This window comes from Perognathus longimembris, chromosome 11, assembly GCF_023159225.1.
Source record: "Perognathus longimembris pacificus isolate PPM17 chromosome 11, ASM2315922v1, whole genome shotgun sequence".
Lineage (NCBI taxonomy): Eukaryota > Metazoa > Chordata > Mammalia > Rodentia > Heteromyidae > Perognathus > Perognathus longimembris.
This window is the reverse complement of record NC_063171.1, coordinates 21,991,067-22,014,654: the sequence shown is the minus strand read 5'-3', so window position 1 is coordinate 22,014,654 and position 23,588 is coordinate 21,991,067. Positions and strand designations below refer to the sequence as shown.

At 48.4% G+C, this 23,588-nt stretch overlaps 1 protein-coding gene across 1 annotated transcript in view; it reads left to right on the top strand.

Moving 5' to 3' along the window:
- Nucleotides 1-23,272, top strand: part of Qsox1 (quiescin sulfhydryl oxidase 1) — a 34,246-nt gene extending 10,974 nt beyond the window's left edge. The window contains exons 3-12 of the mRNA XM_048357357.1: nt 5,840-5,885; nt 6,441-6,543; nt 8,981-9,071; nt 11,277-11,422; nt 12,957-13,091; nt 15,089-15,218; nt 19,345-19,467; nt 20,375-20,522; nt 20,925-21,104; nt 21,496-23,272. Coding sequence (XP_048213314.1) covers nt 5,840-5,885; nt 6,441-6,543; nt 8,981-9,071; nt 11,277-11,422; nt 12,957-13,091; nt 15,089-15,218; nt 19,345-19,467; nt 20,375-20,522; nt 20,925-21,104; nt 21,496-22,250 — 1,857 coding nt within the window. The 3' untranslated portion in view covers nt 22,251-23,272. The remainder of the gene's footprint in view (nt 1-5,839; nt 5,886-6,440; nt 6,544-8,980; nt 9,072-11,276; nt 11,423-12,956; nt 13,092-15,088; nt 15,219-19,344; nt 19,468-20,374; nt 20,523-20,924; nt 21,105-21,495) is intronic.
- Nucleotides 23,273-23,588: the final 316 nt, after the last annotated feature.

The window sequence follows — 23,588 nt, the reverse complement described above, 5'->3', positions numbered from 1 at the left end:
CTAGTCTGCAGTGAGCCAGCAGCTACTGCTACATCATTCAAAAGTGATAGCAGAGAGACTGCTTATCAGTAATCTCTTTAAAATAGAAACTCTTCCTGTCAAGGCCATTGCCCTGTACTGTGCAAGACATGTAACTGAAAGTACTCACATGGGGCACCCAGTTCCTTGGGCTGAGCCAGGGCAAGCAATGCTGAGCAGAAAGCCGTGGGAACAAGATGGTAGCTGTTCATAGGCAGATAGTTTTCTCCCATTGAAGTCTGAACACAGGAAGCCTGCCACTGCCCAGCCCCTTGGCCAGCTTAGCATTGGTATGGAGGGTAATACCAGGACATCCTGTTAGGGTTCTGTAGGGCCAGACACCTGTGGCTTTCTATTCTGCCTGAGAGAAGCTCAGCCTCTGGATGTGAAGGAAATGGCCCAGGCAGTCACAGGCCAGTGTCTCCTCAGCACCTACTCAGGTCACGCAGCACACGCAGCCCAGATGCCTCAAGTGATTAATCACCTCCCTACCCACCCAGCTGCTGTGGGAGTGCCCTTAACTGCTCCTCTTGGCTTTCCCCTGCCTACAGACAGGCAGCACCTGGCTGAGCGAATCCAGCTGTCCATTTCTTTTCTTGTTTTTTTCTTTTTTGCCAGTGCTGGGACTTGGGACTCAGGGCCTGAGCACTGTCCCTGGCTTCTTTTTGCTCAAGGCCAGCACTCTACCACTTGAGCCATAGTGCCCCTTCTGGCTTTTCCTATATATGTGGTACTGAGGAATTGAACCCAGGGCTTCATGTATATGAGGCAAGCACTCTACCACTAGGCCACATTCCCAGCCCCAGCTGTCCATTTCTTAAGCTGTCTAGTGTCATGGCCTCCCTTGGCAAAGCCTTTCTAAGGAACCTGCAGCCCATTTTCAGTTGAAGAAAGGCACTCAGTGACCTGTTGTGGGCCATGGTCAAGCAGTTCAAGTTGTGGATCTCTGTTTGTGGTTCTAAGACATATGTATTGGCTTTTGAATGTTTTTTTTTTTTTTTTGGCCAGTCCCGGGCCTTGGACTCAGGGCCTGAGCACTGTCCCTGGCTTCTTCCCGCTCAAGGCTAGCACTCTGCCACTTGAGCCACAGCGCCGCTTCTGGCCGTTTTCTGTATATGTGGTGCTGGGGAATCGAACCTAGGGCCTCGTGTATCCGAGGCAGGCACTCTTACCACTAGGCTATATCCCCAGCCCTTGAATGTTTTTTTTTTAAAACTATAATCTATAGCAAGAAATAGACATTTTTCATTGTGACCTCAGAGTTGGTTTGCATTTATTGTTAAACAAAAATTTCATGAAACATTCTTACTAAAGGTAGTGTACTCTTTTATTTTCTATTCTGTTTTTTTCTTTTTTTTTTTTTTGGCCAGTCCTGGGCCTTGGACTCAGGGCCTGAGCACTGTCCCTGGCCTCTTCCCGCTCAAGGCTAGCACTCTGCCACTTGAGCCACAGCGCCACTTCTGGCCGTTTTCTGTATATGTGGTGCTGGGGAATCGAACCTAGGGCCTCGTGTATCCGAGGCAGGCACTCTTGCCACTAGGCTATATCCCCAGCCCTTATTCTGTTTTTTTCTAAGGTTTGCTAAATTGATTTTACAAGTTACTACTAGGTTGTTTCCAACATTTTCTAAAACAGACTTCAGAAATTCTAACCCATTGAAAGTCTAGAATCACTAGTATACCTGTGGGCACCTTGGCCACACTCCCTAGAATGCATGGCAGATCTTAGAGACCTGCCAGCAGGCCAGACAGGTGGCCCTGTTGCATGGTCTCCTGCCCACTGCAGACCAGAGCCTGTCTTTGCTCACTGTACCCATAGAGGCTGGGAGAGCCTTAAGGGGAGGAAGACTCAGGGGGAAGACATAGTCTTACTCAGTTCAATGCTGACAGGCCCACACAAGTTTGGCCACCGCCATGGACGTGTATCACTTCCCTTTTCTTCTGCCTTCTGCCCCTTATCACTAAAAGCAAAGAGTGAACTTCCATTAGCCCAGCCTGTTTAGCAAACACTGGCCTTGAAGGGCAGACCAGCCAGACCAGGTCATCATCAGACCAGAGGTAGTGCTGGAGTTTGGCTGAAAGAAAACAAAGGCTCAAGGAGGGCAGGGCTATTTTCCAACAGGTTTTGTCTGAACCTCTGACAAAGGGCCTGGGCCATGGCAGTGCCCTTCAGTGGAAGGGGAAAGGAGCCCTTTGCAGGCCTAGCTGCACTGAGGATTACATGGGGCCTCAGTATTGGAGAGGGCACATCTTCCTTGCAGATTCTAAGGAAACCATTGATGCAGACTCAAATGCTGCCTCTGCTGTTCATTGTTTGTGATTTGGGGAAGATACTTAACACCTCCCTCCCCCACTCCACCCCCAGCCAGGGGCCTCAGTTTTTCTGCTCTGTAAAAATTGGATAATACTATCTATCTAATAGGATTGTCACAGAATGTGAAGTAAGGTAATATCTGTGAAGGTGCTGAGGCAGTGGTGTTATTTGGGGGCTGGAAAATGTCAGTTTTCTTCCTTCTTGTTGCCCCCTGGGGCTAGTGGTAGCTGCTCCATATAAGTACATCTCAGGCCACCCATCCAGCAGCAGCTACTGAGGAAATGTCTTCAGGGTTGGCAGAAACACCTGACTCAGGACACAGAGCTGACCTGCTGGTTGGGTGGCTGGGAGCCATTTATGTACAGTATGAATGCTGGAGGAGTTGACTGGGGCTCACTGAGCTTTGACTCATGCAGGATGGAAACTCAAGTGTGTCAAAGGACAGATGGGGTTTGTCTAGGACAGAGAAGCATGGTAGACAAAGAGACACAGCCCCGTGTGGACAGGTGGCATGTTGAGGGGACCAGTCCTGTTGGGCATTTCAGGGGTTAGGTGGGGCAAAGGAAGGAGGAAGCTTTGGAGTGGCAGGAACTTGGATGGCAGTACAGAGTCTACGCTGTTATAGTATGTGGTTCTTGCAAGAAAGTGAGATGTCAGGAAAGTGGACAGGACTCAGAAAAATGCCTCCTGACTGTCTGTTTTTTTTTGTTGTTTTTTTTTTTGGCCAGTCCTGGGGCTTGGACTCAGGGCCTGAGCACTGTCCCTGGCTTCTTTTTGCTCAAGGCTAGCACTCTGCCACTTGAGCCACAGCGCCACTTCTAGCCATTTTCTGTATATGTGGTGCTGGGGAATTGAACCCAGGGCCTCATGCCACTCTTGCCACTAGGCTATATCCCCAGCCCCTCCTGACTGTCTGGAAAAAGAACAGGGACTCCCTCTCCACTGTCACTTGCAGCCATCTCTGGCTATTCAAAGCAAGGAAGTAGTTGAGGTTTTTGATCTTTGTAAGCATACCTTTAAGCATTTGGAGATTGTATTACTTTCCTCAAAACTTGTCCTAGGAACCCAGGACCATCACTGTAGACCAATAGGAAGTGTATTTTCTGTTCTGTCCAGCCATTTGGGGCCACAGAGCATCAGTTGTTCCATAGGTCCCTAATGAGCTATCTCAGCCCCCCATTTGCTTGCTCTTGGCCTCCCAAGAGTGCCAAGGTTGGTTAAGGAAGAAGCACCTGTCCTGTGTTCTATTCTGTGTCAGGGGATGAAAGGGATCAGACAGATGCTGACTCTTCCTGGGGAAAAGAAGACTCACTTCTGAAGGCTCCATGGCCTGTTTTCAAGGAGTGCCAGTGCTGCCCTTGGGCAGGCACATGCCTCCAACAGCCCATCAATAAGAATACATTTTACTAAGAGGACAAAAATGTGCCCTGACTAGCTCTCCTCCTGAGCTTCCATGATGATCAAAGGGCAGAGTCTCTGCTGGGTTGAGCAGACATATGCTGAATACCTCCATGTGTTACGCTCTGTGCCAGGCCCCAGTGGGGCTTACATTGGTAAATAGGCTATAGTCTGGATTCCCAGTCTAGCAGGTAAGTGGGTGGCTGGGTGGAAAGTTCCGGGTAAGTCCATTATAGCTGTAGACTACGGAGTAGTGGGAAGTCAGTTTGGGTTCATATCTTTGATTTTAAAAAACCTCAAATACAGTGAGTTTGGATCTTATCCATGGGCAACGTGAGCTATGGAGGAGTTTGAGGAGGAGCAACAGAACTGAGCCCTAGTGGCAACTTAGCCTTGGTGGCAAGAAGGAAGATGGTTGAAGAACAAAAGGTCCAAAGTATTTAAATTTTCAACTCATGAAGAAAGAACAGGTAGGTATGGATCAGTTATCACCGCTTGGTCCTGGCCTGAACCAGGCTAGAGGTGGGAAAGGAGGCAGCTGTTGAAGGAAAGTTGCAGAAGTCAGAGTCATAGAACTTGTCAGCAGACTAGATAAGGGTTGTGGGAGGGGGAGATGCCAGTCTGGGTGTCAGGACTGAACACTGGGTGAGATACCACACAGGTGCAGTAACAGTTTGGAGGAGAGGTGACTCAGCCTGGGTGTGTGGGGAGTAGTGGGGGGGGGGGCGCTGACACCTGTGTGGAGAACACAGGAGGAGCCAGAAGTCTAGAGTGGGTGAGGACCTGAGCCAGAGGGTTCAGAATGCAAATCCGCTGGACAATGTAGTCGAGTTTGGCAAGGGAGAAACAATGTGCTTGTATCCATTTATTCACTCACTCATTCAAATGGCTAGATGCCAGTGGCTAAGGGCAAGCCACACAGTTTGAAGCTTCATGGTGGCAGAGGTGTTCTTCTGTCTGAGAAGCAAATTGAAGTCTGTTTTCTGAGTGCATAAACAAGACCACAATCACTAAGTTATATTTTTTACTTTTATCATTTTTACATCTATTAGAGTAGCATAATTTTACTAGCTCAAGATTTGCTCAATAACTGTAAAGAATACATATAAATTTGGGTGGTATATGTCAGTAAATTGTTTTCACTCAGTAAGAAAAGGTTATATTCATGGTTTAAAAAGAGAATGAAGCCAGGTACAGGTGGCTCATTCCTGTAATCCTAGCTACTCAGGAGGCTGAGATATGAGGACTGCAGTTCAAAGCCATCCCAGGCAGGAAAATCTGTGAGACGCTTATCTCCAAACTGATTCCCAAAAAGCTAGAAATGGAGCAATTGGCAATAAGGACAGAGGGAACAGGAGAAGGTTGCACATGTGGGAGATGATAGTGGTTTCTCTGTTTCTTCTGTGGATAATCCTTTGTTCTCTCTGTCCTCTCATCCCAAGGAGATGACAGACAAGGCCTAAGGTGTGTGCACAGAAAAAGAGGATGAAGTGATGATGAGTCAAACTGGACAGTCTGTCACAGGCTTGTTTCGGTGGGGCTCAGACCCACCCCTCAACAGTATCTGTTCTGGTGCTCCCTCCCTTGGCCAAATGTTTGCTGTGCCAGGCTGGGAAGCCTTGGAGATGGAGATGCTAGCTGCCAAGCCCCAAGATAAGGAGCAAGGGCAAACTGATACAAAGGAAAGCTGATGTGTTCCGGGGGGTGTATAAGTGACTTCACTTCAATTTTTCAGATGTATCTGCAAGGAAAGCCAGCAGTGGTTGTGCACTGAAGAGTCAGCAGTGGTTATAAGCTAGGCACTAGTGCTTTATGGAAAGAACCCAGCTCTAGTAGAGTTATAAACCCCTACTTGCAGGTTCTTTGGGTGCTTCCATTTTGTAGAGGAAGGAATTGGATGAGGAAGGGAGTCATTGTCTAGACCCAAGAGAATACTTCCCTGACTTCCCTTTTGTAGACTAAGAAACTGAGGCTCAATAGAAGGAAGAAAAGTAATTTGCACAAAGTCGTCCTAGCTCATCAACTAGACTTTAAACGCAGGTCTATCTGATACCACCATTGTGCTCTTAACCAGCATGCGTTGCTGACTCTTGCCTGTGTTTGCTTCCAGTTCTTTAAGGCCTTTTCCAAGAGTGGCTCAGGAGCAGTATTGCCAGGTGGGTGTCCTGGCTGTGGCTGTCCTGTTGGTATTGGCATCTTCCTTTCCCTGCCTCCTCCTTTAGCCTCCAGGGTTTCTACTGGAATGAAGAAAGCCCTCTTTGCAAGGGAGAGGGATCTCCCTCCAAGGGAAGCCTAACATGTTTTCTCCCAGTCAGCCTGGAAGATCCCTTAGGAAAGCCAGGTTCAAGAAGCCTTTCATTGTGCCCTGTCCAGGTCTTGGGGTGGGGGACAGGGCAATTGTTTTCCCGGAATAGCCTTCATGTCAAAAAGGAGTTGAGGGCAGAGGACAGACCAGATAGACCCTGGACAGAGCCTTCCTTCAATGGCCTGGTTTTGAGGGTCTCTTTGCCATCTAGAGAATGGATCTCCTTGTTTTGCTTTCAACCATAAGAGGAGCCCCGCCCCACTTCTCTCATACAGACAAGGAATAACATGTGCTCTGTCTCTCTCAGAATTGGCTCTAGGCCCCATGATTGTGGGAGTGAAGCTGACAAGGGTGCTAGGTCAGCTTTTCTCTCCTGATACCCCTCCCTGCCTGTTTTCATTTACAGTGGCTGGTGCTACCGTGCAGATGCTGCGGGAGAGACTCATTGATGCTCTGGAGTCCCACAGTGACACATGGCCCCCAGCCTGTCCACCACTGGAGCCTGCCAAGTATTTTGGGGCTGGGGAAGGCTAAGTATAGCAAATACCAGGGTCTAAGAGTGAGGAGAAAAGGGGGGAAGACACATAGTAGGGAACCCAGGTTGATTCTTCTTGCTGCCTTTGCCTGTGGGCAGACACCTCAGTTTGCTAGAACCCAGAGATACTTCAGAGTGGCTGGTGGCAGGTGCTGAAAATCCCTGTTGTTCAGAGGAGCTTCCCACCTTCAGGTGGGAAGGAAAGCAGGTGAGACTCTCTGAGTCAGTCATACCTGTTTCTGCTTCTCTCTACCACTCCTTAGGAGCATTTGGGGTACAGTAGGATTTCACATGCTCTAAGCAAGAAAGGCTCTGACATCATGGGAATAGGGAGAGTGAAGATCCACTACCATTCAGGGGAAGAGGGTGGGGAGCAGAAGAGTAAAACCCTGCCTCTAAACCAAGGGCAGTCATTTTTCTGAGCAGTGGCTGGGGAATGGGGTGGCCCTCCTCTCCCTGTGCTGCAGTGTCAGGGATGGGTGACTAGAAAATGGGGGTAATGAGGTATTCAGACAGAGCGATTATAAACACTAGATCGCCTTCCACACACACTTGTGAATGAGAACTCTCAATAGAATAAGGTTCACTTCAGGGAATTCCTGCCAAGAATGAATAAATCCGTGCAGCAATAGGAACTGGAGAGGAAGCCCAGCTTCAAACACAGTGGAGGTTCCCAAAGCTGTGGAAGCTAAGTGAGGCAGAGGAGGTTGAAGGCTCTGGAGGTTTGTGTGCTGGCATACTTCAAACTGATAGCCCTGATGATTGATCTGACTCACAATGACTTTATCATTTGCCCAGTTCCCTATCTTCCCAGAGGGCCTTGCAGAGACCCTGAACTCAATACATTGTCCTGATATGATTGGAGTTCCAAAAACAGATCCTGTCTGTATTCATTTCTTTTGTCACTGTGACAAACACCTGAGAAATAATTTAAAACAAGAAAGGATTAATTTTGGCTCATGGTTTTAGTACAAGATTGACTTAATCCATTGCTTTGGGCCTGAGGAAAGTCAGGATATCATGGGAGAAGAAAACATGGGAAGAAATCATGGGAAAACACCCATGTTGACCTGTGCTCTGGTTCTTCCTTTTTCCTTTCTCTGTGACTGTGCCTCCATCTCTTACACACATGTATGTCCCTCATGGGGTTTATTTCCAGCCTTGAGAATCTCAAAAGCAACAAATTGGCCAAATCTGCCAACCCCTCTCAAAGTGATCCTTTTAAAACTGCTTGGGAAGGAGGCAGAGATGTGTGATGAAAGGTAAGCTGCCCCTCCCCAAGGGCTGAGGACTTGCTCTTTGGCTAGTGGAGGGCCTGTCTGGAGAAGTAGTCTGGGAGACACACTGCCTACCACTGCCCCAGAGGCTGGTTTATCCATGATACCTTTCATCTACCCAGTGAAGCTCAGCCTGACCCCCGCCTCTCTGGCATGTTCATTCATGCACATGAATTCATGCACATCAACATTTTCTCCCATCCAAGTACTAACCAGGCCCGACCCTGCTTAGCTTCTGAGATCAGACGAGATCGGGCGCGTTCAGGGTGGTATGGCCATAGACCACATCAACATTTTCTATCTGGAGGTGTTTGCTCTCATGTCTTTGGGTCTAGTCAGCAGAAGTGAGACACCTGGTAGGTGATTTTAAAAAAAGAAGATCCAGTCTTCTTTGTCCTCTGGGCCTTCTTCCCTGCCAGCCTCCTAAGCATGTTTGAGATGTGTGGTTTTAACTCTGGAATAAGTAGACAAATTGTTCCATATTATTTTATATTGAAGCGTTGAGTTGTTTAAAACAATGTGCACCTTAATTTTCTGGCTAGGAGAGTGAATATGAATTTTTAGTCATTTCTACCTGAGAAAACAGGCCCCCGCTTTCCTCATCTTAAACCAAGGAGGTTAAACTCTAGTTTCTAAGGTCTCCTGTACCTGGGCCTCACTGGCTCTTTGTTTTCCTTCTGTGCCTATTCTGAGATGAAATTGCAGCTCTCCCAGTTGGTAGTGACTTGATTGAGATGAGGGCTTGAATTTGGTGGGTTCTCATCATCAGTTTCTTAGGAAACCCATAAAGGCATCTCCAGTAAGGTCCTTGCCTAGAACATGGAGACAGCTGGTTCAAAAAAAATCCTGCCACATCTCCTCCCCAGCCTGTTTCCTGCTCAGTCCTGACTCCTAAAAGAGACAGAAAGAAAAACAGTACAAACAAACAAAAAACCCAAGGTGGGTCAAATGAAGAACCAGGGTTAGGTAGCATCCTCACAGACTGAGGGCGTGATTTCTCCCCTACTAGAGAGGGCTGGTAGAGGGAGACCACAGAGGCACACGACAGCATGCCTGTACTTGCAGTGCCCAGTGCCGAGTACTTTGCCTCATTCCACTAGCTGTGGAAAGTAACCTCAGTGTTGTCTTTTACAGGCTGGAGGAGATTCTTGGATTCTTTTCGAGGAATAACGAGGAGTACCTGGCCCTGATCTTTGAAAAGGAAGGCTCCTACCTGGGTAGAGAGGTGAGCTACTTCCATTTCCCCACTGCCCTGGGATGGCCTCTGGGAGAGCCCTGTTCAATAGCAGGCTCCCTCCCCCGCCCCAGGCTAGCATCTTGTCCCTGTACATTACTTAGCTTGGCACTGCCTGACCCCTTTTGGGGACATGTGAAATACAGAATTGGACTTTAAAACTACTTTAAAACCTTTCTCGGACTGGGAATATGGCCTAGTGGCAAGAGTGTTTGACTGGTATACATGAAGCCCTGGGTTCGATTCCCCAGCACCACATATATAGAAGTGGCGCCAGAATTGGTGCTGTGGCTCAAGTGGCAGAGTGCTAGTCTTGAGCAAAAATAAGCCAGGGACAGTGCTCAGGCCCTGAGTCCAAGGCCCAGCACTGCCAAGAAAAACAAAAACAAAAACAAAAAAACACCTTTCTCTCTGAAGCCAAAAGTAACCCCAGCTTGTTATTGAATCCAATCCTAGACACATGGAAGCTAATCCCTATGGGGTCATCAGATAATGTCTAGGACCATGCAACTAGTAAAGTGGAAAAGAACTCTGATCCCCAGGGCTGTCTGGGTTTAAAGCCCATGTGGTCTCCACACTATTCTACTGCACAGAATTGGAGTAAGAATGAGGGGGATTTCCCAGTCCCTCATGGGAAATTGGGTCTCTGACCAGTGATGCACAATGGACTTCCATTCTATCAGTCCATAATATGTCTTTGGTCAAGCTGCCCAACTTTTCTGAGTCTCATTTCCCTGGCTATAGAGTAGTAACAGTTATATTTCTTTATTGTACTACTGGCAAAGTCCAGTGAGAAAATCTAAAGTAAAAGGTCTGGATTTACAGCTGGCACACAGTAGGCGCTTCATAAAGATCCACCTCATTGTCTAATTTACAGCAAGTGCCCACTTGTTTCTGAACTTGCCCACAAACTACTTGGAGCTTTTCTCAGGTGCAGAGTGGGAAATGGCCCAAGTCAACACAGGGAGGTGACACCTCAGGGGGTGAAGTTAAACACCACTCTGGAGGCAGCATTTTCCTGATGACACACAACCAGCTAGGTTGGCGGCCCCTTGGAACTGATTGAGAAGCCTCTGTAGGCCTCTCAGTTCTTCGCAAAACGTATAGAGGACAAGGAGGCAGCAAGCAGCTTTCCTAAAGGAGGAAAACTCCCCCTCTGGAGTCTCTATCCACAACTTGGGTCAGGCCTGTTACCCCCCGGGTGATTGATAAATGCTAGTTGGAAAAATGATCTGCTCTGCCTCAGTTTCCTCAGCTACAAAATCGGAGTTTTATTTTTAATAAATACTTATCTACCTACATGTGCTAGTTACTATTACATATATTTTTGATAAAAATTAACCCATGTAATCTTTATAACTGCCCTCTGAGATTGGTATTATTGTTTTATTTTTTCTTTTTCTAATCATCCTGGGATTTGAACTCAGGGCCTGGTCGTTCTCCCTCAACATTTTTGCGCAGGGCTACTGTTCAACCACTTGAGGCACAGCTCCACTTCTGGCTTTTTTGTGCTTACTTGAAGATAAGAATCTTAGGAACTTTCCTGTTTGGGCTGGCTTCAAACCTTGATCTCAGATTTCAGACTCCTGAATAGATAGGATAACAGGTATGAATCACCAGTGTCCAGCTGTTTTTTTTTTGTTTGTTTGTTTGTTTTTCTTCAAGCAAAGAAATTGAGTCAGGAGAGCTTGTGGCTCTGGACTTGCATGCTGGCAGTCATAGTGTGCTACCTCAAATGAAAGTACGATGTCATTCTAGAGATTGACGGAGGCAATCTGAACAAAATATACCTTACAGATTAAGTGTTAGCTAATATTCTCCATCAATTTTTTGTAAAAATAAAGTCATCATGTCTGATAAGCATATTGGTCTGAATATAGGTGAAATATAGAGAGAGCTTTAAAAAAGAAGAATACAACGAAAACTTGATTTTATTGTGCCTTGTACAAACAGCTTTTATTAGAAAGGAAATTGTATTCAATTCAACTTGAATTCAATGCAGACATGCAAGAGCATCTGCCCAGCACAAGGCCCCTCCTCTTGGGTGGTTGTTGACAAGTGTTGCCTGTGGGTTGGTGGCACAGGAGTCTTGTTCTTCATGACAGTCTGCACCTCGGTGCATGCTCAGCACTGATCCAGGACCCAACCCTTGGGTCCCTCTGCCCAGTGGCTTAGCCCCTCCTGCTGTCTCTGCAGGTAATTCTGGACCTGTCTCAGTATCATGGCCTAGCTGTGCGCAGAGTCTTGGACACAGAGGACTACGTGGTGACCAAGTTTGGTGTCACTGACTTCCCATCATGCTATCTGATGTCTCGGAATGGCTCTGTTGCTCGAGTCCCTGTGTGAGTGCGCTGTCTCCCCACTTTCTTTCCTCTCCCTGTGCTCATCCTTCCTGCCTAGAGAAGCCACAGCCCTGACAGACAGGTTCACCCTAGAGATTCTTCTGAGATACTCCTTCTTCTCCCTACAGGAGAAGTAGACTGCCTCTCTGCAGGACAGCCCAATGGTCCTGTCTTAGCCCTGACTGTTCCTACACCATCTACGCCCAGACCTACCCCATCCTCCTCTGTCCACAGACAGACTCATTGGCAGGCTGTAGCTTTGGCAAGGACTCAGATATGCCTGACCCTCCCTCTCTTTGGTTTACTAATTGCAGAAAAGTTCATTAGGAACCAGACAATAGCCTGTTCCAAAATGCCAAGAGAAAACAATCAGGCCAGCCTCAGCCCCTCTGTCAGCCTCCCGCTGCTGAATGGCCTGTTAAATGGCGCCAGATGGTGCCTCAGTGCCCTTCCTGGGCAGATGATTGATATCGGCCTGGCCCTGTACGCAGCCCAGGGCCAGGCATATCAAGGCTCTTTTGAGGTGCCCAATGAGCTGCTCCTCAGGGCCATTAGTGCCACATGAGGTTGAAACTGGGCAGAGTGGCCACTCGCCCTTGCCCTGGCAAGATCACCAGGTGGCCCTGGGACAGACCTGTCAGAGTCAGGAAGCATGATGGCCACAGAGGGAGGAGGAGGGCTAACTTCCAGGCTGGCCCAGAAAGTGCCAGTCCTGGTGGGAAGAAAAGGCATTGTTTTCTCACTTGGAATTGGTGGAGGGGAAAATTGTTTGTGACGATGCCACTCCTGAGCCATCTGCTCATCAGTAAACACTGGGCCAGGATGGTGGAGGGGAAAGCAGTGTTTCCTGGTGCCAGCCCCCCTGGGGCATCCTGGCACTGCTACTGGGTTTGGCCTCTCTGTCTCCAGGTTGGCTGGAGCCTGGTGAGTAAGAGTGAGTTTGTGTTCGGGAGACATGTCTTGCCTGCCTTGAGCACTCCTGTATCAGAAGAGAGAAGTCAGAGCCTTGTGAGAATCCTGATGGTTCTTTGCTATTTATGTGTTTTTTTCTTTTTGCAGTACTGGGGTTTGAGTTCAAGGCTTTTTGCTTGTTAGCAGTATTCTACCACTTGAGTCATATCCCCACACTTTTTTTTCCGATAGTTATTTTTCAAATAGGGTCTTGTGTTTATACATGGACTTGATCTTCCTATTTACATTTCCCAGGTAGCTGCAATGGCAGGTATGTGCCATCATGCTCAGCCGAAGCTTTGAGTATGCAAGGAAATAGTAAGATCCACCCGTTCTTGCCCATGAGCAGATTATATTGTGTGTGTGTGTGTGTGTGTGTATGTGTATGTGTGTGTGTGTGTATTGGAGATTGAATTTAAGGCCTCTTGCATTCTAAGCAAGGGCTGTACCAGTTGAGCTACACCCTTAGCCCAGATGTTTCTTGATAAGCCTTTCTGTTGGAGGGGCCACCCTTCCCAACATTGGCCAGCTCTGGGTTTTGTCCTTAGTACCTACTGACTCCCTGTGCTCTCTTTCCTCACAGGCTGATAGAATCCAGGTCTTTCTATACCACCTATCTGCAGAAGCTCTCTGGGATCACCAGGGAAGCATCCCCAACCACAGCTGAGCCAGCCGTTACAGCCAATGTAGCACCCACAGTGTGGAAATTTGCAGATCGGTAAGGCCACATGTACCACCCCACTCCCATCTCCTCTGGTCACAGACCACACCTTCACTTACACATGTGCTCATTCCTATTTTTGTCACAGGTATATCTGTGTACTGAGTCTAGACACTCCTACTCCTAAGACCAAGGATAACCTTGGACAGCTGTCTATGTTTACAGGGTGTTGCTATGTGGGAGCACAGCAGAAGTTAATGGGTGGCCTTTCTGGTGTCTATGCTGGGCCCCAGTGCTGAATGTGAAACCACTAAATAAGTAGCATGTTACATTATCCACCATGATGGAAGGAATACTGTCCATTGCCCACATCCCTTAAACTTCACTCTACTTGAGCAAATAGAAGCTGGGTGTGGTGGTCCACACCTGTAATCCATACTCCTAGCACTCAGGAGGCAGAAGCCAAAGCAGAAGGATTTGAGTTTGAGGCTAGCCCGGGCTACATAATGATAAGGAGATTTTTTGTAAATCATGGGAGAAAGAGACTGAGGTGGGAATGATCATTATTTCCATTCTAATTAGGATTGTTCAAGTCATCCAAATTATTCCTATATATCCTCATGTGACTACTTTTTGGGGGGTAGGCACTTAAGCCATGCCTCTAGTCCCTTTTGGTATTGGTTATTTTCGGGGTGGGGGCAGTAGGGCAGTATTGTGGAATAAACTCAAGGCAGGCGTTTTTCCACTTGAGCCACTCTTCCAGACTGGCTTTTTGCTGCTATTTTTTTTTGCCAGTCCTGGGGCTTGAACTCAGGGCCTGAGCACTGTCCTTGGCTTCTTTTTTCTCAAGGCTAGCACTCTACCACTTGAGCCGCAGAGCCACTTTCAGGTTTTTTCTGTGTGTGTGGTGCTGAGGAATTGAACCAAGGGCTTCATGCATGCTAGGCAAGCCCTCTACCATTAAGCCACATTCCCAGCCCTTTGGGCTGTTATTTTATTTTATTTTATTTTTTGCTGTTATTTTAGAAATGGAATCTCCCAGACTTTTCTGCCTGGGCTGGCTTCAAGCTTGGCTCCTCCAATGTGAGCCTCCTGAGTAGCTAAGATTATAGGCATGAGCCACTGCACTTGGCTATAAGGCTAATGCTTGAGGCAGAACACCAAAGCAGAGGGGTAAACAGGTCCACAGACACCACAATAGGGAACAAGAGGGGACTTTGCCTGAGAGTAGCAACTTTGGGGTTGGCCTTGTTGACTGTCCTACCTTAAGATAGATGGGACAGAAAGACTAGGTAATTTTATAGAGAAAACGAAGGAAGTAAACTGATTTGCCTAAGCTTGTTGTGGCACTAAGACCAGAACCCAGTTCTCAGGAAGCCAGGGGAAACAAGCAGCCAACATTCAAGGCTGTTTCCATCAGGGCCCTGAGCCCTTAGGGAAACATAAGGGCATGAGTTGATGAAACTAGCTGGATGAAGTTTGAGATGGGGCCCCACCTCAGGCATGGAAGAAATATAAACTAGTTTTGCCCTCCTGCACATCTGCCATCTCTTAGTACTCAGTCTTAGGAGGTGGCTAAACCCATGGCCTTTCATTCCACAGAGGACCCAGCATTTCCAGTATTCCGTGTGTGTGTGTGTGTGTGTGTGTACACACATTCATGCTTGTTCCCAGCAGTCTTTACTGAGAACACAATGAAATGTAACCTAACACTAGTGACCTGATAAGTGAGGAGTGAGTCACAGGATTGGTAGGATGTGGGCCTGGACAGGAGAAACCCCACTCCCTCCCGGAGCTGATGATGGGTGTGCTAAATAAGGCTGTGCTTTATTTAGTCCTCTGTGAGCACTGGTTTATTCCTATTGTACACATGAGGAATTAGGGCCCACAGAAGTTAAGTTATTCATCCCAGCTGTCTCACCAAACTACTGGCAGAGCCAGGACTGTGAGCATGAGAAGTGCCCTTCCTCTTCCTTCAGCCCTAAGTGACCCTACATCAGCTCTAACCCTGCAGTCAATGTCCTTTTTCCTCTTGTCTCCTTCTTGGTCTTCAGCTCCAAGATCTACATGGCCGACCTGGAGTCTGCGCTACACTATATTCTACGAGTAGAAGTGGGCAAGTTCTCAGTCCTGGAAGGACAGCGCCTAAAAGCCCTGAAAAATTTTGTGGCAATTTTGGCCAAGGTGAGTCGTAGGGCTGTGGCTTTGTCATTGCAGTTTGACACAGGACTAGTGTGCTTCCTGCAAGCCACACACTATACCAGCCCCTCCAACCTAGAGCTCAGTGTCTGGCTGGACACTTAGATCCACAGTGGTTCCAATCTGCCATGGGCTGATTCCTTCCTCCTGCAACCAGGGGATGCGCCAACCCATACTGCCAAGCACTAACCTCCTGTGCAAGGAGGGTGAGTTAGACACAGAGCCAGAACCCCTGACATGTGGACATATCCCAGCTCTTCATTGGCCATCATTCTGCTTGCCTACCTGAGTTCTCCCATTTTAGACTGTGGCTTCTCACTTCCTTTCATGGTCATTGCAGAAGCAGGACCTTGGGTACCACAGTGAAGAGGATATTCTTCTCAAACGTCTGTCTCCCCTCCCAATGTGATCCTGATCCCTGGCCTGGCCCTGCCTGCTTTACTCCTTGAGCCTTTCCTGAGAAGGTGGCAGCTCTTTGGAGTAGAGCTCCTATTTATTGAGGAGCTGGCACTTGTCAGTAGTTGATTCTCATACTACTCTACAAGGTGACAAGTATAGTCCCATTTAAGGGGCCCAGACAACTGTTAAGGGGCACATGTTAAATGCTTTCGGTTTTCTGGAGGGATTGGACGACAGAGCTTGTGCTTTTCTTCCCCCCGCCCACCCCCTCTTTTTGTCAGTCATGGGGCTTGAACTCGGTCTGTATACTATCCTTTAGCTTTTTCTCTCAAGGCTAGCACTCTACCACTTTAAGCCACAGCGCCACTTCCAATTTTCTGGTGGATAACTGGAGATAAGAGTCTCATGGACTTTCCTGCCTGGGCTGGCTTCAAACTGTGATTCTCAGATCTCAGCCTCTGGAGTTGCTAGGATTACAGTCCTGAGCCATCAGCGCTCAGCAAAGCCTGTGCTTCTCTACTCTGTCTCTCTCTTCCTTTCTTCCTTCCTTCCTTTCTTTCTTTCTTTCCTTCTTTCTTTCTTTCTTTCTTTCTTTCTTTCTTTCTTTCTTTCTTTCTTTCTTTTTCTTTCTTTCTTCCTTCCTTCCTTTCTTCCTTTCTTTCTCTCTCTCTCTCTCTCTCTCCATATCCCTCCTCTGAGTGGGGATCTAGCTACCTCTCCCTCCTGTACCAGATCCAGGGCTGGGAATATGGCCTAGTGGCAAGAGTGCTCGCCTTATATACATAAAGCCCTGGCTTTGATTCCTCAGCACCACATATATAGAAAACGGCTAGAAGTGGCGCTGTGGCTCAAGTGGCAGAGTGCTAGCCTTGAGCAAAAAGAAGCCAGGAACAGTGCTCAGGCCCTGAGTTCAAGGCCCAAGACTGGCCAAAGAAACCCCACAAAACCAAAAACTGTACCAGATCCACTGTCCATACTGGATAGGTAGAGACTACTGCTGAGTGCTATTGGGTCAGATGCAGGTTGGGCTGCACTGGTCCCCCTGGGCTGCCTATGCGTCTAACTTCCCTCCACATGCCCTTCTTAGCAATTCTGGTCTCCAGAAACTTCCTGCTGCATCCGTCCTTTGTCTTCACTCTACCCAGTCTCCCGCTTCCTGGCCCTCTTGGTTTCGTCTATGTCTAGGTACACCAAGGTATTACTGGGAAAGAAGTTGCAGCCTTCTACTCTTCTTAGAAGTGCTAACAGATAAGCTGTTGATAGGACAAAGACCTTTCCCCTGTGGCCAGAGAGCACACTGCCACAAGTGTTGAGGCCTTGGAAGCCCAAATGAAAAGAAATCCAGAGCAAGTCTGCTATCATGCTTTTCCAGCTAGGTTCAAGAGAACACCTCCCCGTTGTACTGGGTGAGAGTTCTCTGAGTACAGTGGTTTCCTGTGTGCTACTTGTAGCTCTCAGCTGTATATGAGCTTGGATTTGGGGATATTTGATTGCTCCCCCTGTGAGGTTATGTGTAGCCAGTAGGAGGGGAGAAACACAGAAAGTGCCTGTGTTGGGGAGGGGTCTAAGCAGCACCCTCTTTATGTTCTGCTCAGTGCCACCTGAAGCAAGTGCTGGAACAAGGCAACCTCCACCAGAGGCCAAGGCCCTTAAAAGAACATGGGAGCCTTGGAGCAGAGGCCAGAGGGAGGCAAGCCAGGGACACCCCACAGCAGAATAGATGGACCTGGAATCAGGGGCTGAGACCCTCTGTTTGACCTTTGCCAGCCCATCCTCCCAGTATTCTGACCCTGTCCTGGCTAGCCTAGTTTCTTCCTAGAGGGTGATAATGTAGCAACTCTCTCTCTCTCTTTAAGCTGATTTACACTGTTATTTGCTTATTTTTATTTCTTAAACTTCTGAGGGGTATTAATATTCTTTTCCTCCCTCTTATAGATGAGGAAATGACAGCCCAGGTCTGGATTCTTGCCCACCTTGCCTCAGTTCTTTGCCACTAGAGGGCTCATTGTGGGCGGGGCCTGCCCACCCTGCCAGTCCAGCCTCACTTGAGCAGCTAGAAAGACTGGCCACTGGGTGGCGTGTGGTTACCAGGGTTTCCTAACTTCCTGCAATCCAGAGCCCTGGAATATATTGTTCCTTCTGACAAGATGGCTTTAGAAGGCCTAAGATGCCAGCTCAGGACTGCAGGAGAAAGTCAGTGAGAAATGCTGACTTGAAGCTGTAAATCTGTGTGTGAGGTAACAGGGAAGGAAGACACTGAAGCTCAATTCTTTCTAGCAATTCTCACTCTAAGGGAAGGGGTCCAGCCTCTGAGGTTTGATAAGAATATTTAATGAGCCAGGGGCCAGTGACTCATGCCTGTAATTCTAGCTACTCAGGAGGCTGAGATCTGAGGATCATGATTTGAAGCCAGCCCCGGGCAGAAAACTCCCCAGGAGATTCTTATTTCCAATTAACCACCCCAAAAGCAGAAGTGGCACTGTGGCTCAAGTGGTAGAGCACTAACCTAGAGTACAAAGAGGCTCAGGGACAGTGTCCAGGCCCTAAGTTCAAGCCCCACAACTGACAAAACAAAAAAAGAATATTTAATGGCCTTCTCAGAGGACTAGATCTGGTAGCGTGCATGCATGCGTACGTGTGTGTGCGTGCGTGCGTGCATGCATGCCTATTTGTCTGCCCCAGCTCTACTTCTAGTTTTTTTCTGGCTAATTGGAGATAATCATCTTATGAGCTTTTCACTCTTTTTTTGTTTCATTTTGTTTTGTTTCAGTCCTGGGTTTTAAACTCAGGGCCTGGGCACTCTTCCTGAGCTTGTTTTGCTCAAGGTTAGTGCTCTACTATTAGAGCCACAGCTCCACTTCCAGCTTTTTGGTGTTTAATTGGAGATAAGAGTCTCATGACCTTCCTGCCTGGGCTGGCTTTAAACTTTGATCCTCAGACCTCAGCCTCCTGAACAGCTAGGGTTACAGGAGTGACCCATTGGTACCCAACTTCTCAAATGCTTTTCTTTGCTCCTTTTTTCTCTGTAACTTTCTCAGGGTCATTGTCCTCCTCCATCTGCCTCTTCATGGTTTTATCTGCCCTGCTTTGTTGCTATTCCCTCTTCCTCCCCACCCCCACTCCTACCCATGCGCATGCACACGTGTGCACACACACATATATCCTCCTCCCTGGAGTCCTTGTGGTTTTAAAGTGCTGATACTAATCAGATTTGAGTTGACTTATTGTCAAAGTAGCTTTTCATGTTCCTCTGAGACTGTTGGGAGTTACCATCAAGATTTGGATGTTGGCTATAAGCCCCTGAGCTGGCCTGTCCCTACTGGTAGTCCATGAATACAAATGTAAGGTCTTTTCCAGCCTAGCCAGCTGCTCCCATCAGAAGACTACTTGAAGAGCAGCCCTGAGGGATAGCTCAGGAGTCAGGCTTCCTCTGAGTGGCGGCATGTGATGGTCCAAGTTAGCATGAGAGCCTCAGTCTTAAGAAGAAAGACCTTTGGGGCTCTGCCCCCACTTAGAGTCTCCTCCTTCCCCACCCTTTCCTCTTGGCTTACCAGGTTCAAAGAGCAAAGGCAGCGAGAAGTTCAAATCTGTGCCTTAGGCAGAATATTTTCCTAGTGGTTTTGCCTTGGACCACCCTTTCTTCTACTCTGCAGGACTATGAAAGTGGCAGAATGCTTTTCACTCTCCAATGTCCTCTTATTTCTTCCCACAGTACTTTCCTGGCCAGCCTCTGGTCCAGAACTTTCTGCACTCTGTAAATGACTGGCTTATAAAGCAGCAGAGAAAAAAAATTCCCTACAATTTCTTTAAAATTGCTCTGGACAGCAGGAGAGAGGTAAGTTTGGGAGGCAAATGATGGTTTTCTCACCATCCTTCATATTTAAGGGAATGGAAGGGGTTAACACTGTAATCTCCAGCTCCTTCAGTCTGTATCCAGGAAGCAGGCAGAGGTCTCATTCCACTAATAGTAACTAAAATGCTACTAACCTCTCACCTCTATGTGCATATCACTTTTTTTTTTTTTGCTTGTGGGGCTTGAACAGGTCCTGGGTGCTGTCCCTGAGCTTTTGCTCTCAATGCTAGCACTCTACCACTTTGAGCCACAACCCCATTTGCAGTTTTCTGGTGGTTAATGGGAGATAAGGGTCTCTCAGACTTTCCTGCCCCAGCTGGCTTCAAACTGTGGCCCTCAGACCCCAGCCTTCTGAGTCGCTAGGATTACAGGTGTGAGCCACTGGCGCCTGGTGAGCATACCACTTTTATCCTTGTAAATGTGCAGGAGGTAGATAGTATCCTCATTTAGCAGATGAAGAAACTGAGGATAAGAGAGGTTAAATAACTTGTCTGAGAGCATAAAGGGCCACTAGGTGAAGCAGCAGAGTTTTCAAACATGACTGTGCTGCCTCCAGGCCCATGGTGCTTCCTACTATGTGGGTTCCTGCTCTTGTAGCTATTCATAAAAGTGGGTACTTTTATATGTTTCTATAAATGTATAGACTTGTGGGATGTCAATGCTTGAAGGTCTGTAACAATCAGCCCTGGTTTCACAGGAGGTGAGGCTAGAATGAGGGTGTTTCCAATCTTGCTGACCCTTTGATGGACAATGCTTTGAGAAGATAGGCTGCGCCCTAAGGGTCCTAGGGCTGTGAGCTGATGGACTCTCCAGGAGGCTTCTCTCATCACCTCCTTTCCCACAACTTTTTCTTTTCTTTTGTGCACTCACTCTTACATGTGTCCTTTAGGACTCTGTTCTTGCTGAGAAGGTGAACTGGATTGGCTGCCAGGGTAGCCAGCCACATTTCCGAGGCTTTCCCTGCTCCCTGTGGGTCCTCTTCCACACCTTGACTGTGCAGGCAAGTCAACAAAGTGCAGACCATTCAGACCAACCAGGTAAGTCCCTACCAGCCTCAGACCTGTTCTGTCCTCCATGAGGCAAGATGGTTCCCTGCTGCATACATGTTGGCACAGGCTGGAGGCTCTGACAGTGGACATTGTCTTACAGTTCTAGAAACCTGAAACCCAAGATAGAAATGTGGCAGGATTGGTCCCTTCTGAGAGCTGAGGTTTAGGAATTTAAGAGGAAAAGGGGTCATCTCTAAAATAACCCCTGGAAAGGGAGAAGTTGGCATGGGGAGACCAGGTCCTCATCTCTAGGAGGATGTGAGGCATTTGTGCGGGAGTCACTGCAGCAGAGATGGAAAGGACAGGCTGTCCTATGGAGGGAATGAACATAGAGCTGGTAGGCCGGGGCAGCCTGTAGGGTCTCTGTGATGGTGTCTCCTCCCCCTGTAGCTAATGGCCAGGAAGTCCTCCAAGCCATCCGGAACTACGTCCGCTACTTTTTTGGCTGCCGAGAGTGCGCTGGCCACTTTGAGCAAATGGCAGCTGCCTCTATGCACAAGGTGCGAAGTCCGAATGATGCAGTTCTCTGGCTCTGGACTAGCCACAACAAGGTCAATGCTCGCCTTGCAGGTAAGGGAATGTACACAGTATAGTTCTAATCAACACAAGTGAAATCTCAGAAAAATGTGAGGGGAAAAAAGAAAGGACAAATACTGGTAGACCAACCAGCCTGTTCGTTCCATGTCTTCCTACCATTTTGCCATGCCAGGTTCAGGATGCAAAGCCAACTTTTCCCTGGGAAAATTCCTGGAGCCAGAGGGCTGGGGTGGGTGGGGTGCAGATACATCACAGGTTGCAAGCCTGCTGTGCTAGGCTCTGTGCAAGTTTTCTATGTATCTCTTGGCTTCATCCTTTTGAAGGTATGGTGAGTTCTTTGTGCAGCTAAGGAAGTGGGTATTCAGAATGGAGAAGTGAAGCCTGAGTTCCTTCACAGGCAGCCTGTGTGTGCTTTCCTCTCCAGGTGCCCCCAGTGAAGACCCCCAGTTTCCCAAGGTGCAGTGGCCACCACGTGAACTCTGTACTACCTGCCATAATGAGCTCAGCGGGGTGCCAGTGTGGGATGTGGATGCTACCCTCAACTTCCTCAAGGTCCACTTCTCCCCAAGAAACATCATCCTGGATTCCCCTACAGCTGAGCTGGCCCACCTGAGGGCTGTGCAGAGCTTTACAGATACTCCAAAGCTGGTGATGGGTGCATGGAAACTGGCAACCAGAATTTCGGCACTGGGCCTTCAGCAGGGGGGTACTGCAGGGTCCCCCAGACCTGAGGCAAGTGGCCCCCAGGATCTGTACCCAGGCCTCCGAATGACTAGAACTATGCCAGGGCAGGGGTCTCCTGAGCATGTGAAAGAGCTGCAGAGGGATGTATCAGAGCAGCTCCTGGGTCAGCGACACTTGAGCAAGCGAGACACGGGGGCCGTGTTGCTTGCTGAGTCCTGGGCTGAGGTGAGCCATCTCCAAGGCCCTTCAGAGCTGAGGCGAGGGGAGCATGGCTCCAAGCAGCTGGCTAGCATACTGCAGGGGGAGCCAGGGGCCCCAGCTCTGCGGGGCAAAGGCCATTGGCTACAAGTGCTAGGAGGGGGCTTCTCCCACCTGGATGTCAGCCTTTGTGTGGGACTCTACTCCCTGTCCTTCATGGGTTTATTGGCTGTGTATACCTATTTCCGGGCCAGGATGAGAGCCCTTAAAGGCCATGGTGGTCACCCTGTGGCTTGAACTGTCCAACTTGGGAAGGGGTGGGGAAGGGAGCTGCTATCCATGGGGCCCTTGCAGCCCTTGGCTTCCCCTCCACCCTTGACCCCTGTCCAGCTTGAGAGCATGAGAAGACCAGGAAAGTCATTTGTTTGCTCTAGTGAATCCTTGGCAGTGCAGGGAAGGAGAGTCCCATAGATGGAAGACTGGAATTTGGACCAGCAGTTGAGGGGAATCTGGGAGAGTCAGGCCCTGGTCTCTCAGCACCAAATTCCTGTTTTTCAGCTTATCTGAAGTCCCGCCTTATTCTTGCTGAAGCCTCCATCTCTCCTGATTAGTCTTGGCTCTAAATTGGAGTGTGCAAGCTCAGAATTCCCAAAGTTTCCTTCTCAGACAAGGATTTCAGGCTGGGTGGGCTTCTGGGACCCTCCTCACTGCATTCCAGGGGCTCCATCTGCCCCTGTCTCCTTTTGTTCCTGAAGAGGCCTTTGAAGAGGAAGAACCACTTCTGGTCTACCTAACCTCCATCTCAGACCTGTGTGGGGTTTGGCTTTAGGAAGAGGGTTCTGGAATCTTCTGGAAATCTTTTTTATCTCCCAGATGAGGTTAAGATGAACGTTTCTGCTGCACACGTGTATTGGGTTGGTGTGGACTTGCCCAGGTGGCAGTTGCTTTGCTGTGGGTATGGCTTGCTTGGTGGATCCCGATGAGGTGGCAGACTAGGAAGCATGCTGGGCTTTGTGATGCCATGGCTGTGGGCTCAACCGTGATGGGTACAGTGAGAAGGATATGCTTTGGCTTCTCCCCATAGGGCTCCTTCCTCTGAACTGGGTCTTTTGGCTTTTATTTTGGTCTCCTGAATCATTGCTAGCTATTGGATGTGGAGGGTGCTGGCTTGATGGCAGTGAGGAGTATCCTCTCCCTCAAGGTTCCATCTCTGGGCTGAGAGAGGTCCTGGGGTCTGGGGCAGATAAGGCTGTATATGTACTTGGTTCCCACAATACCCCACCACTAGGCAGGGATGTGGAATAAATTATTTTTGTTAAGGCAAGCATTTGTGTGTTCTTTAACTAGTTCCTTAGAAACCTAGTGTCAAGGTTTGAACATGGTGTGAAGCATCCAGCCTCCCCTAGGTGAAGACTCCCCATCCTTTCCCCACTGCCCCAGAATGTTCTGTTCCCCGGCCTTCAGTTTTGTTGTTGTTGTCAGTCGTGGGCTTGAACTCTGGTCCTGGGTGCTGTCCCTGAACTCTTCAGCTCAACGCTAGCTAGTGCTCTACCACTTTGAGCCACACTACCACTTCCTGTTTTCTGGTGGGTAATTGCAAATAAGAGTCTCACAGACTTTCCTGCCCAGGCTAGC